We start from the raw sequence: 13,187 nt of genomic DNA on the forward strand, positions 1-13,187 counted from the left end.
TTGAGTAGACATGAGAAATTGTTTCATGGAGAGATTCTTATTGATTATCTGTAATTAAATCCATGAGAAAAGAGTAGCCACAAATTTCAATACAGATTTCATGTATATCTCATGAGGATGCCTGGAACTTGCAGGTTCCAAGTCCATGTGAAAGATTTATTGAGGCTTTTGTTTAAGTTCAGTAAATTAGCAAATCATCTGTGAATGGCACAATCATGGGAAATACAGCTGTCTTTATAACCTTAAAAACGTCCCTGGTCCCTCTTTCACAGATGGCTTGAGCAGAATTCTGGAGCTGATGATTTTTGGCTTGCCTAGGCCTAGTACTTTATCTGAACTCTTTACAACTATGTGAGATTTTCTTCCTTTCTTCTTTCTGTTATTTTTTTTTTTTTACTCTGTTGCTCCATTGCTGGCCATGGCACATTCTCAGACTAGTTTGCTTTGCAGTGAGAAAAGAGCACTGTTTGTTCCTGTTCAGATATTTTGTGCATGCAAGGGTAGAGCTACACAGCAGAGTAACACTGAAATGTGTTTGAGTAAGAATATGTTTGAACTAAGGCTGAGTTACTTGGATTTCGGCAAAGCTTTCAGTACTGTTTCTTGCAGTATCTCTCTGGACAAAACGTCCAGCATACAAGTGCGTAATAGGATGGGTGAACAATTGGCCAACAGGCTGGGCTCAAAGGTCTTTAGCAAATGGGGTTACATCAGGCTGGCAGCCAGTCATTAGTGAGGTTCCACAGGGCTCCGTTTTGGGGCCAGTGCTCTTCAATGTTTTCATAAATGACTTGATGCAGAACTTGAAGGAATGATAAGTAAGTTTGTGTACAATACTAAATTGGGAGGAGCCTTTGACTCCGTCAAAGGTAGAAAGGCCTTGCAGAGAGATCTTGACAAATTAGAGGGCTGGACACTGACCGCATGAAGTTTAAAATGAGCAGGTGCTGGATTCTGCACCTAAGACAGAGTAGTCCTGAGTGTATGTAGAGACTGGGAGACAAGAAGCTGGAGAACAGCTCCACAGAAAGGGATCTGAGATTTCTAGTCAACAGCAAGCTGAATATGAGCCAGCAGCGTGCCCTGGCAGCCAGGAGGGGGTCAAACCTACCCTGGGGTGCCTCAGGCACTGCCGGTTGAGGGAAGACACTGTCCCGCTTTGCTCTGCGCATGTGTGGTCTCACCTCGAGCACTGTGTGCAGTTTTGGGTGCCACAATATGAGGAGAACATAAAACTATTAGAGAGTGTCCAAACGAGGGCTAAGGAGATGGTGAAGGGTTTAGAGGGGAAGAAGTATGAGGAGCAGATGAGGTCCCTTGGATTGTTCAGCCCTGAGCAGAGCAAGCTGAGGGGAGGCCTCATGGTGGCCTGCAGCTTCATCACAAGGGGAGTGGAGGGGCAGGCGCTGAGCTCTGCTCTCTGGGGACAGCAACAGGACATCAGCCTGGGTGTTAGGAAAAGGTTCTTCACTGAGGGGATGGTTGGGCACTGGAACCGGCTTACTAGGGCAGTGGTCACAGCACTGAGCCTGTCGGAGTTGAAGAAGCATTTGGACAATGCACACAGACACATGGTCTGATTTTTGATCCTGTGTGGATCCAGGAGTTGGACTCAATGATCCTTGTCAGTCCTATCCAACTTGGGATATTTTGTGATTCTACGAAAAATTAGCATCCCTAAGCATCATCTCCTAGCATCATCTGTGGCTACTGAAAATTGAAACTAAGCAGAAAAACTTAATTGTAGTATTTATATTACAGAACATTATTAGTTTTCAGTCATGGTGATGTAATTTACCATATTGTTAACTTGGTAACTAATATTTTCTTTGAAAATTAAATATAGAAAAAAAGGTGTTTGTCTTTGCTAGCTTGGTTTTAATTTAGTTAAGGTTTTAAGGTTTAAAAAGTTTAAGATATGGGATGTACAGGTAACAAACAAATGTACCATTTAAAGACCACATTTTGACCAATCCGTTTGTAATAACCCTCACTTCTAGTAAACCATATTATAAAACCTCCAATATTGGTTTTGGACTAGAAGGTTTTATTGGTTTGGTTCTCTACTAGTAAAATTATGTCTTTCTGCAGGAAAACATTTTGCTTTCAAATAGGTTGTAAGGCTCAGTAGGGTGCACAGTAAAAATAGGAGAACGTGATTGTGAGCAAAAGGCAAGGAAAAAGAGAAAGGTAACTTCAGTTGTCCAACTTCGGCATTTGGCTGAGCGTAGAACTCGGACTTCTAAATTTAGATGCTCTAATGTGTTTAAAATAGCTGGTGTGATGCCAGTTTGGAGCTGCTCTTTATGGTAGATTACACAATCATCTTTGTGAAAATAACTAGGGTAAACAAGTGATGCTTTGTTTTGTTCCATTTACTATTTGTTCCTTACCAGAGAACATCAAGTGCATGGTTGTACACACAGGGGAATACCGGATTTCAAAGGATTGTAAAACAGTAAATAATTATTGCTTGAAAAGCAAAAATACTCAGAGAAATAATTTAAATTTGTAAAATAATTGACAAAAAGACGTATTGATCAAGAACAAATTTCCTTCACTCATGCCTGAGAACTATTTCTACAGTAAAATGCAGTAAGGCTTATGTTGTGTATGGAGTTACAACTAAGTATGATTTTCTGACATATTGCAACTATTCTAATTTTATATTATTTAGAAAAGTCAAAATAAAACATTTCAGAATAACATATTTTTTGATTCTCAAAATAATTTTTATTTACTTAATCAAAAATTTACTATTTTTTTTAAAGAATAGTAGTCCAGAAAAAAAAAAAACATAGTAAAGAATTTCTTCTTAACATCTAATCTAAATCTCTTCTCTTTTACTTTAAGCCATTACCCCTTGTCCTTTCACTGTACTCCCTGATAAAGAATCCTGATTCAGCTTTCTTGTAGAATTCCTTTAGGTACTAGAAGATTGAAAATCTGTATTACATCTTTGAATTTTGAAAGGAATTTTGCTGTTAATGCTGAAATGCTAGACAAATGAAAAACACTGAAAACTATTTTGCACTGTGAAAGTAATGACTCATAAAACTTGCTGTAAATGTTATTTTCAAAGCATCTTTTTTATGAATAAAACAATACCAAAAATTGCAAGCACGTTCAACATCACTAGACAGGTGCTTGTACTCATTGTGTGGTGGATGTTCATTGATTCCTAAAGCTATTCAGCCATTCAACTACATTGGTTTTATTTGACAGACTGAAGTGGGACAGAAAAAAATCTGTAGTGGAACAGAACAGATGCAGCTTTTCTATAACTCTCTACTATCTTTGTCCCTTTAGCTAAGAATGAAACCCATGTATGGCCTGCTGAATCCAAAACATCAGAAGTTCAAGAAATCTCCCCAGAGTCCCTTCCAGGTAATGAGAATTCTATTTTTAGAAACTCTGTTGAATATCTTTGCCGAAGATATAAACTTAAATTAAATTCATCTTTGTGTGGCTTGAAGCAGTTATTGTGTTACTAAATGCAGTAGGTGGAAGAAAGGAGCATAATGAAGCTGAATTAGTAGCTCTGAGTGGTACCTAGAATTAGAATGTAGATAAAAATCTGACTGTAGTTTTGGAATAAAGCTCCAGTTGTTAGGTTTGTAAAAAAAAAAAAAAAAAAAAAAACAAACTGTAATAATAATGAAATTAATTAGAATAGAACAATAATAGAACTACAACCATATTTTCATGGGCGGATGGCTATCTTGCAATTGTGAAAAATAGCAAAACAAAAGTGATCTTGTGATGCACCTTGAACTTCTGACTTTCAAGATAGAAAGAAAATGAGGAATGCATGTGTGAGATTAAGATTGAACAGTCACAGTTCACAGGCACTATTTTAGAGGTGCAGGGAATGACAGCATGATGTGCCATTCAGTTTTGAAAACATTAATATGGAGCACGTTCTGTCTGTGGACTTGCTTACTATTAAAGTAAATGGGAGCTGTTCATATACATGGGAAAGGAATATAAAATCAATCCTAGATTCATATTCAATGTTATGCGTCTGTCAAATGTATGTTAACTTATGTCGAAGATTGAAGTTTTCATCATTTATTCATGGCTGAAAAAAATACTTACGTAAAAGGATGTAGTCAGAGGCTAATTTGTTCAATTCTTCAAAAATGTGAGGTGAAATTTTAAATCTCACAGGATTTACTGCCTTCATTTATTTAAGAAACAAGTTAGGCAATGTAAGTAGACTACTTTATCAAGTCGTATGGCAAGCATAGCCCTACATTTTAACATTTGCAATATGAAGGCAAAAAGCTGGAGAGAAATATATTGGTCAGAGTCAAATGACGAAGTGTTACTTTCCACTTTGCTATTGCTATCAACTCACATTTCTGATTTGCTTAGGTAGCCATATGCCTCTCTCCATTTTCTTTACTCTGATTTTTATCCTATAACTGAGACTAACCTGAGTCTGCTGTCATTAAAAATGGTAGTTGGCTTTTGCCAATGTGTTTGCTGAGAGGGGAGAAAGGAGGTTTGAATGGCGACAAGACTTGAAAATGAAAAAGAATTTGAGAAACCAAGACAGGGAAGGTTTGATTTGATTTAGTTAAGTCATATTATGTAATCTTTCTGTGATTACTGTATTCAATCAATAATGTATGTCCTGTTTGACCAAAATGATGTAGTAGATTGTTCCTTTGGCATCACCGCCTTCACTCAGATACTGCCCTTAAATGTGACTGCATTTATTTTATTCCATACATGTATCAAAGATACTGCACATTCCATCATGAGACCTTCTCAGATTTTAATTAAAAAACAAAAACTCTTTCCAGTTGTACCAGAATTTTGCCCTCCAAAAAAATATATAGGGAATACGAGATACAAGATGAAGTCATGCAACAAAAACGTGTAGTGATCACTAACCATGTTTTAGATGAAGCAATCCATTGTTTTTAGTCTCCAGAAAATGCTGTTTTTTATTTCACACCCTGTAGATAAGTCTATTTGCCAAATTCTACTTTTAACTCTGCCTTCCTTTGGGCAAAACCTTTATATGAATTGCTCTTTTCTGTCCATCCTAAATATTAAAAGTAAAACAAAAATATTCCTTCACAGGAAATTTTTTTATCAAAGTAGGCTCTAAATTCTAGAAGCTTAGCATATGTTTTAATAAACAGCTTGACACTAATTGGAAACGTGTGGATAATTTAAAAAAAAGTTGTGAAGAACACTTTTGTTTGTTTTACAATTTGAGGTCTCTTGTAGACTTAAATTACACACTTATTTTACAGAATAACTTACCTTGTCTATATAACTACAGAACAAGCAATTTACAAATATATTTTACAGAACTTCACAATTTTGTGAAAGTCAGAATTGACTGCATAAATTTATGTAATCACTTGTCCTGCAAAAAATCCTAGTCCTCAGGCTTGCATTCTAATCAAAATACACCATTTCTTGTGCTGGAATTTACTGGTTAGTCAAGTAAACAGTGTGAAATCTGACACAGAGCCTGGGAGGAGAGACTCAGTCCATTTCATTTCCATTCCTTTGTGTTCTGTAATTATGTACCTGATATATAGTAATTCTAATCATAAATTTCGTCATCTCTAGACATAGCACAGAATTATATTTTTGTGAGGTTGGATAGTATGTTTCATTATACGTGGTAGTAATTGGCAACTACTCTCTATTTAGTGGCAAATGATATATAACTGTTTGTTACATCTAAACATGTTGATATTGCTATCATACCATCAGTTATTTACTGAAATACTTGAAATCCTTTTCATCTTCTACTTCATGCTTCCTCTGTGGTTTTGCTTCCATATCTCTTTTTCTTTGGTGACCATTCCTTTTATTTATAATTTGCTGATCACAGTACCAATGTCTCATGTTAAAGAAGATCTTTCAGGCATGTCACACTATTTACATTAGAGAATGTATTCATTGTGGTTACAGTATTTCAGTTTAAGGGGGGAAATGGCAATAGCAGGAAATGGAAATGAGAGTGAATCCCTTAAAAGAAAACAGAAGTTATCTGAGTTTAACTTCTGTCTAGCTATTGAATAGGCAAAAATAACCTGAATAGTTATGCATTTGAGACAGACTTGCACAAGCAGCTGAAGTGAGAGATCTGAGCCCTGGCCTTTTACAAGGGTTACATTTGAGAGGGTAACATGTAGGCACAATTAATTGAGATTATCAATAAGATCTGTTTCGTTATATTTCTTTCGGATTTACCAATTTGAAAATCATACTAGATTGACTTGCAGTAAGACATAGTCATTACTTGCTGTGAAAGGTTTAGGAACTGGTACCAGAAGTGGCAACAGAACACTCATTTAAAAAGAGCTGTGTGCTGTCTGTCATGCAAGGGAAGAAAAGAACTTAGAGCATTTCAGCAAGCAGAACTCTCTGAAAAGCTCCATGAGCTGGGCCACTCTTATATTCCTCTGAGTCTTTGCCAAAGGGTGTGTTTTGTGGTGTGGTGTTGGTCAGCAACTTTTTTTGGTGTATTTGTCAGCCAAGGATCCCACCATTTTCTTAATTTCAGGCCTCCCCTCCCTTGGCATACACTTCCATGGAAAGACTAGTTAGTAAGCTCTTTCATGCTTCATTTTTGCCAGTCTTGTTACAATATTTTCCAGTTAAGAATAATATATTCTTAACAGAACAGCATGAATTCATGCTTTCTTACTTTTATTTTTTTTCAGTCATGAAAATTCAGTTGAATCCGATGTGTGCACTTTATTAACTTCACAAAGAAATTGGAACTGACCAACAGTTACAAATAGCACATTTGTCTAGGACATGGAAGAACTAGTTTGGAAAAAAATGTAACAAACAAAAACCAAAACAGCAGGTTATTTATTTATGTAAGGAATTGTACCAGAAATATATCAAAGCAGTCTTGTGAAATAGAAAACAGACTTGAAGTAAAAAGGACCACTTGTGAATCCAAGGTAGGGTTAATGCATAGTAGGGATAGGTACAGATAATGCATGGTAACTCCTTTGTTGCCATATTTTCCAAGTTCTGTTCTTCCTGTCCTCCTTCTGGATCCTGAAGGCTTCCCCTTGTGCTCACATGGGATACCTGAAAAAGTAGGATTACTGCTTCCATCAGAATATGCCAATGCTTTCTGGGGAGGAAGAGAGGAACGTGAATGAGAGAGCTTAGAGAAAAATAAGAAATGTTGCCTAAATGAATGCTTGCTATGTTGTTATGGTGTGAGAGTAAACTATCATGTGTAAGCGTATGTGTATGATGTAAGAGTAAACTTATCATGCTTGGTTATATTAATGATTTACTTTGCAGCTACCAGTGAACCAGCCCAGAAGAATATTAAACCTACTTTACCTCATACCCTGTAAATGCCAGAGGCATTTCTGGGTGAATTACTCTTTTTCTGTAATTTAACTTTTAAGGTCTAAAGTTTCTGCTTCATGTACCACTTTATTAAAAAAATAATAAAATTAAAAAAAGTCTTCTGTTGCTTCATATCAACCCTACACCATTTTGTGCAAAATAGAGAGGAGAGCCTGGTTTCTTTTATCCCAATCCTTTGTTCATCTTGCTCAGCTCACATAGTTGCCAAGAGTCATGCTTCATATGAGTATAAATCAGCTAACCTCTTAAAACAAACAAACAAAAAAAAAATGCGTAATGAGGCCTAAATGTCTGTATTTGACTTTTTTTTTCTCATGGTTACATTTCAACAGAAAAAAATGTTAGCTTTTGAAGTACTTCTGGGGAATTTGTGTTTGTTTGTTGTTTCTGTTATCTTTCTAGGTCTCTCACGGGTGAATTTTCTCCCACAAGTTTCATAGAGTTAAATTGCTTGAATATCTCTGTACTACTAAATCCCTCTTCCAGTGTTGACAGTAACAGCACTGTTGACTTAGTAGAAGCTGAATTGGGTCCTGATAAGGCAGCATGTGTGGAGATTGCAGCTTTTGTGGCACTGAAACACACTATTCTCCAAAGCAGAAAATAGTAGAATGTGTGTAACTTTAGTAGCCACTATCCAGCTATTTGCAAGCTGGAAAACAGCATGTTTTCTTCAGGAAATGAAATAATAAACTTAGAAATACACTTGAGTAGTTCTTGCTTGCATACTTGCTAAGCATACTTAGTCGATCGTGGAAGTACGGAGAGCAAAGTGAAAAAGGGATATATCTCTTCTTTTACTCCATTTCAGAATGAAAGTGTTCTTTTAGGAAACTATGAAGACTAAAACTTTATAAAGACTTAAACTTTTTAAGGCACTTAAATGACTATAATGATGCTGGACACCGATGTTAAAGATCTTCTCTAAACATCAATTTGTGCTAAATGCTGTGTAATTCGTTCTGTGGAAGGAAGTACTGGTCTTATCCCATTCAAGGCTTGAGAATGTACCATCCTGTGTTCCATATCAATAAGCTATTTTATTTTATAATCTGAGATTTCCAATTGTGTGTCCTTCATAATTGAGTAAATGCTATGGGACCTCTGACAAGAAGGAAGAAAATGTGATACTGGCTTACATACCATAGGAATTAAATATTATGTGAAACAGGAGGCATATAATTATGCACTAGTGTATTAAAATATGGTTAGCAATTCAGTTTAGGTACAACAAATTGCTGTTTAATTCGCTGCCCGTGGTTTACTCAGAAGGTGTAGAAAAAATAATAAAAATCAAAAGCTTATTTTATTGTTATTACTGGCTAAATGGAAGAGCTAGGGTATTACGGGTGAATCTGTATTCTTTTCCTGATAATTTTTGCATTAGCAGGATTAAAAAATCCAGAATAGCAGGGGAAATATTTATAAATACACTATGTAATGAAATAACTCTATTATGCTTAAAAAGTATGAACAAAACTTGAGAGACTGTAGCAGAAGTACTGTTTGAACTTACAATCTTAGCTTTGTTCTTTTTGACTAACATTTTCCTTTTGCTTGTGTAAAATTGCAGCAGAATAAATCCAATACATACGGACTTCACATGTGCAAATAAAAATTAATCATGATGAAGCTGAGCTACTGCAGAAATTATTCTAATCAGATAGCATAAAATAGTGGTGAGGAAGACAGTGGGCTTTGAGCAGTAGATAAAGAAATGCTCAGAGGGATTCAAAATTAAATAAAGCTTCTTCTTTTCTAGCTCAGGCTGAGAGAAAGCATGGACCTAAGGAATTTAAATCAACGCCTAAACCCGAATTGCAAACTCAAAACATACTGGGTAACTAATTTTGCTGCTTTTTACCTTCTTTGTACAGTAAATGGTTCTTTTTTTTCCCTTCTAGCAGAATTTTTCTACTACATCCTCTTTCTATTGAGCTACTCCATAGGAAGTCCTAATCAAAATTTTTTGATTCCCTTTGTGTTTCTAGTCACTCAAAGAGGAAATATAAACCAAAATGCATCTAGCTCTGGCTGAGATGTGGCTCTTATGTATATGATTATTGCTAGCAGATTTGACTGGTTGATTCAATGTTATTTTTCAAAGTAATGATTTTTATTTATGTGATCTAAATAACCAACAAACAAAATTTCCATCAGTAAAATAACCTCAATGATACAACTGAAATAATGACCTCAATGATTTTCCTCTGATGACAGGTTCATTTAGGTAGCATCAACAGTAATGCAAAAGGAAAATTTTACTTTGTATGTGACATGATGTATTTGTATTTGTCCTGGAGGAAAAAAAAAAAAAAAACCTTTACAGATTTTTTAATATTATTTTTATTATTTTCAGAGTTTTCTTGTAATGAAAGATCTTAACTTCTAAGAAGTAATTAGTTTTGTGATTTGAAACAGCATTTACTTTCTTCTTGCGTTCATAATTCTAAGTTCTCCAACGTTGATTTTGTTGTCTATATTTTAATCCCCAAACTATGCAAAATTATGAACATAAACTGACGGTTATTTATAATTTTTTTTTTGATTTTCTAAAGCACAAATGTATAAATACAGGATGATGATTCAGAAAGGAGAGGAGTATGAACTTTTTCCAGCACAAAAATACAAATGTTCCTTGTGAAGAGGACTGCTGATGCTTCTCAGTAAACGCTTTTACATATTCCTATTGATTCACACTAATGTCATACTCTCTTTTGTCTCTTACAGTTGCCAGTAGGTTTCCAGAATTTACTGAAGCTAAAACATCAATCTAATTTTCATGTTAACATTTAATCATTTTTTAAGCATAATTAATCTTGCTTATTTTTATTTTTTTGTGTGCTTTTTAAGATGAAGATATGAAATGTAATTCAGATGCATCACTGCTTAATTTCAAATTAGGTGATAACAGTTCTTGATGGATTTTCATTACTAACTTCCCTTAATTGATGATTCTTTTGTGAATTTGTATTGTGATTGGAGGAAAAGGTGTGATTTCGTGCAGATTCCGCACACCTTTTTAAGTGACAAAGTTGCATGTGTTTGTTGTTTTTTTCTAGGTTGGAACAGCCTTTTTGTTGTTTAACATCATTGGTTTCAGGAGTGCTTTATAAGACAAAATATAGTTCCATACTGTGTCTTGCAGCATTCTTTATTAAATATAGCCTTGATTATTTCTTTTATCATAGCTTCTAATGAAATACATCCACTTCCTTCTGGATCCAGAATCTTTGATGCTCCAAAAAGTCCGTTGACACAACTTGGTAATAATTTTGTTTGTAAATTCGAGTAAACTTCCATGGAAAATTACCTGAATTACCTGATATTTGTTGTTGTTTAGCTGATAGGTTTTAACACTTGAACTGCAATAATATCATTCAGTAAATGTAAATTAAGGCAGCAATTAGATTTTTCTTCACAAAATTTTCAAGTTTCTTTTTTCATTCTCAGTCTAGTTTTGTTTTATTGTAGTGACAGGTTGTAGTACTATATAGTACTACAAGAAGATAAACAACAAAAATTAATTGATACAGTCACCTAGTCAGTTGGAGAAGTTGTTACAGCTAAACCAAAGTAAACCAGAGCTATAGGCATGTCAAGGAGAGTTTGGGCAGGGCAGACCTGCCAGGCCTCGGTCCTGAACTCTGTACAAAGTTTATGGCCGGCTACCAGCTACACAGTTACACTCATGCCATTACAGATTGTGGCTTTCTTTTCACTAGATAACTGGAGTGACCTTATGTTAGTATGGATTTTTATTTCGTTAAACCTTAGAAAAGAAGTTATATTGTATTGCTGATTTATTTAGACAACATACTTTTACTTAACGCACTCTGCCAAATTTTAAAATCATTTCCAGGAGTAGCCCTTGCTTCTTGAAGTGCATATTTGAACCAAGCAGAATATGTGAATGATCTTCACAATTTGTTACATTTTTTGACAGCTCTTTTCCAGATGCATTTGTGGGAATGGGGATACGTATTGGTTTTCACTGTAGTGAAATAATTTTGGTTAAAAGCTGATAGAGGTAGCATTGGATAGAAAGTCATTCAGTGTTTTAAGAACATGTTTGATAGAAATGTAGCTTAAGGTCTAAAAATTATAAGGGAAGGGAAGTATTTTTGCTTTCTGCTGGGGAATAATGATCTAATTTTATGCTTGTGACAGCGGTAAAGGTAAAGTAATAACAACTGAGGCAACGTAAGTGTTTTAGATATTTATTTTGGTCTTGTTCTAACATATTCCATTTCTGCCAAATAGTTCCATGTAGCAAAAACTAGGATTTAATTACGTGAGGCTGGACCCTGCCATTGGGTCAGCTGGAGCATCTGTGCTTTCAGTGAAGTCAGTGCTGAACTCAGATACTGTGTGAGAGTGACTGGGTGGGTCATATATGGGAGATTTCACTGCACTGTGAAATCACTCTGCATGTTGTGATCACCCCAGGTTATAAAATCAGTGAAGAAAGTAAAATTTATTTCCTGATGTTTAAGTATATGTGACCTGTAATCTGCCCTAGTTCCCCAGAAGGCTTTTTTCTTTATTTTTCTATCTAGACTGTACCAGAGGGAGACATCTCCCTTATTTTATAAACTAAATATGCTGACCACACAGAAAGAATTCAAAACTTTCTGAAAAGATAGCTTTGTTAACATGGCCTTACTGTTCTGATGCCTTTGGGAGAGCTCTCATAGTTCATACGTAAATGGATCAAAGGAAGCTTTTGTTGACAAAAGCTGTGAATCATATGGCTTTTGTTTGTATTATTTTCATCTCTATAGAAAGCAGTATGGTAACCTGGGATCATATTTACTAGTATGATGTGCTGGATTGAAGGCAAATGGGAAAGCAGATCCAATATATGAAACACAAGTGTTCACTTTTCGGATTATATTCATATTGCCTGCATTAAAAATGAGCCCTGCACCTTGTTTGAATATTTTTTCTCAATCTCAAAGAAGATTAGTTTTAAAATTCTAGTGTAATTGCTGCTCCAAAAAAAAAATAGCTTTGATAAAGAGCAGTTAAAAATAGAGATGGAAATTTTCTCTTTCAAATATATTATAACCCAAACAAGCATTAATGAGTGTCGATTTGTTTACTGGAAGGAATGGTACTCACTGGCCTGTACACTTGGTTGAATTTTAATAGGATCTGTTTCTTAGAAGCAGAACACTATTATAAAGCCCACACATAGTGGAAATGTACTCATCTTGGCCTTTAGGTAAGAAAACCTAATTCAATCTTGATGGCTTGTGTGCTTTTATGAAAACAAGCACACTTCAGCTTACCCATGCTTCTAAGTGAAATAACTTTATTCATTACAGCATAACAAATAAAAGATGCTGTTCACTCACTTTCATGATTATTTCACTGACTTCATCTTACCTACTCCTTTTATCTTTTTCCATTACACCTTCCTTTAAAATAGCTATACATTATGTAATAGTAACCAGTTGATACACACTTGAAAGAGTTGTATCAAATGCGTTTGGGTTGTAGCTGCTGGGCAGTGAAGAAAAACCTCTTGAGTAATACAGATTCAGCCTGATTTGATGCATGCCGTAGTTTGAATAGAGTAAAAATGTATAGAAAGAAGGAAGATTCAAACCAAACAAAAACTTGATAGTTACAGTTAAGATTAAATTTCATACCACTTGCAGGGAGAGTGTCTGCCTGGGTATCTCATTTTTTTTTCATGTTTGCTCTTAGCTACTCAGAGTCCAACCTTGAAATCTGTATCTCTACCTTCAGCAGAAACCAGAGAGATGGAGATAGGTAATCAGTGGATTATTTCCATAATTTTTCCA

The 13,187-nt window shown here is 35.2% G+C and overlaps 1 protein-coding gene across 50 annotated transcripts in view; it reads left to right on the forward strand.

Annotated features, from left to right (window-relative positions):
- The window catches only part of ABI3BP (ABI family member 3 binding protein), a 172,234-nt gene that overhangs the window by 77,036 nt on the left and 82,011 nt on the right, over positions 1 to 13,187 (forward strand). For 37 of the 50 annotated variants that reach the window (XM_083821425.1, XM_083821426.1, XM_083821439.1 and 34 more), the window contains exons 10-13: positions 3,310 to 3,387; positions 9,137 to 9,214; positions 10,566 to 10,640; positions 13,090 to 13,155. In XM_083821425.1, the coding sequence (XP_083677551.1) occupies positions 3,310 to 3,387; positions 9,137 to 9,214; positions 10,566 to 10,640; positions 13,090 to 13,155 (297 nt within the window). The remainder of the gene's footprint in view (positions 1 to 3,309; positions 3,388 to 9,136; positions 9,215 to 10,565; positions 10,641 to 13,089; positions 13,156 to 13,187) is intronic. The other 13 variants (XM_083821437.1, XM_083821444.1, XM_083821452.1 and 10 more) reach the window with 4 other exon arrangements.

This window comes from Anser anser (assembly GCF_964211835.1).
Source record: "Anser anser genome assembly, chromosome: 1".
Classification (NCBI taxonomy): domain Eukaryota; kingdom Metazoa; phylum Chordata; class Aves; order Anseriformes; family Anatidae; genus Anser; species Anser anser.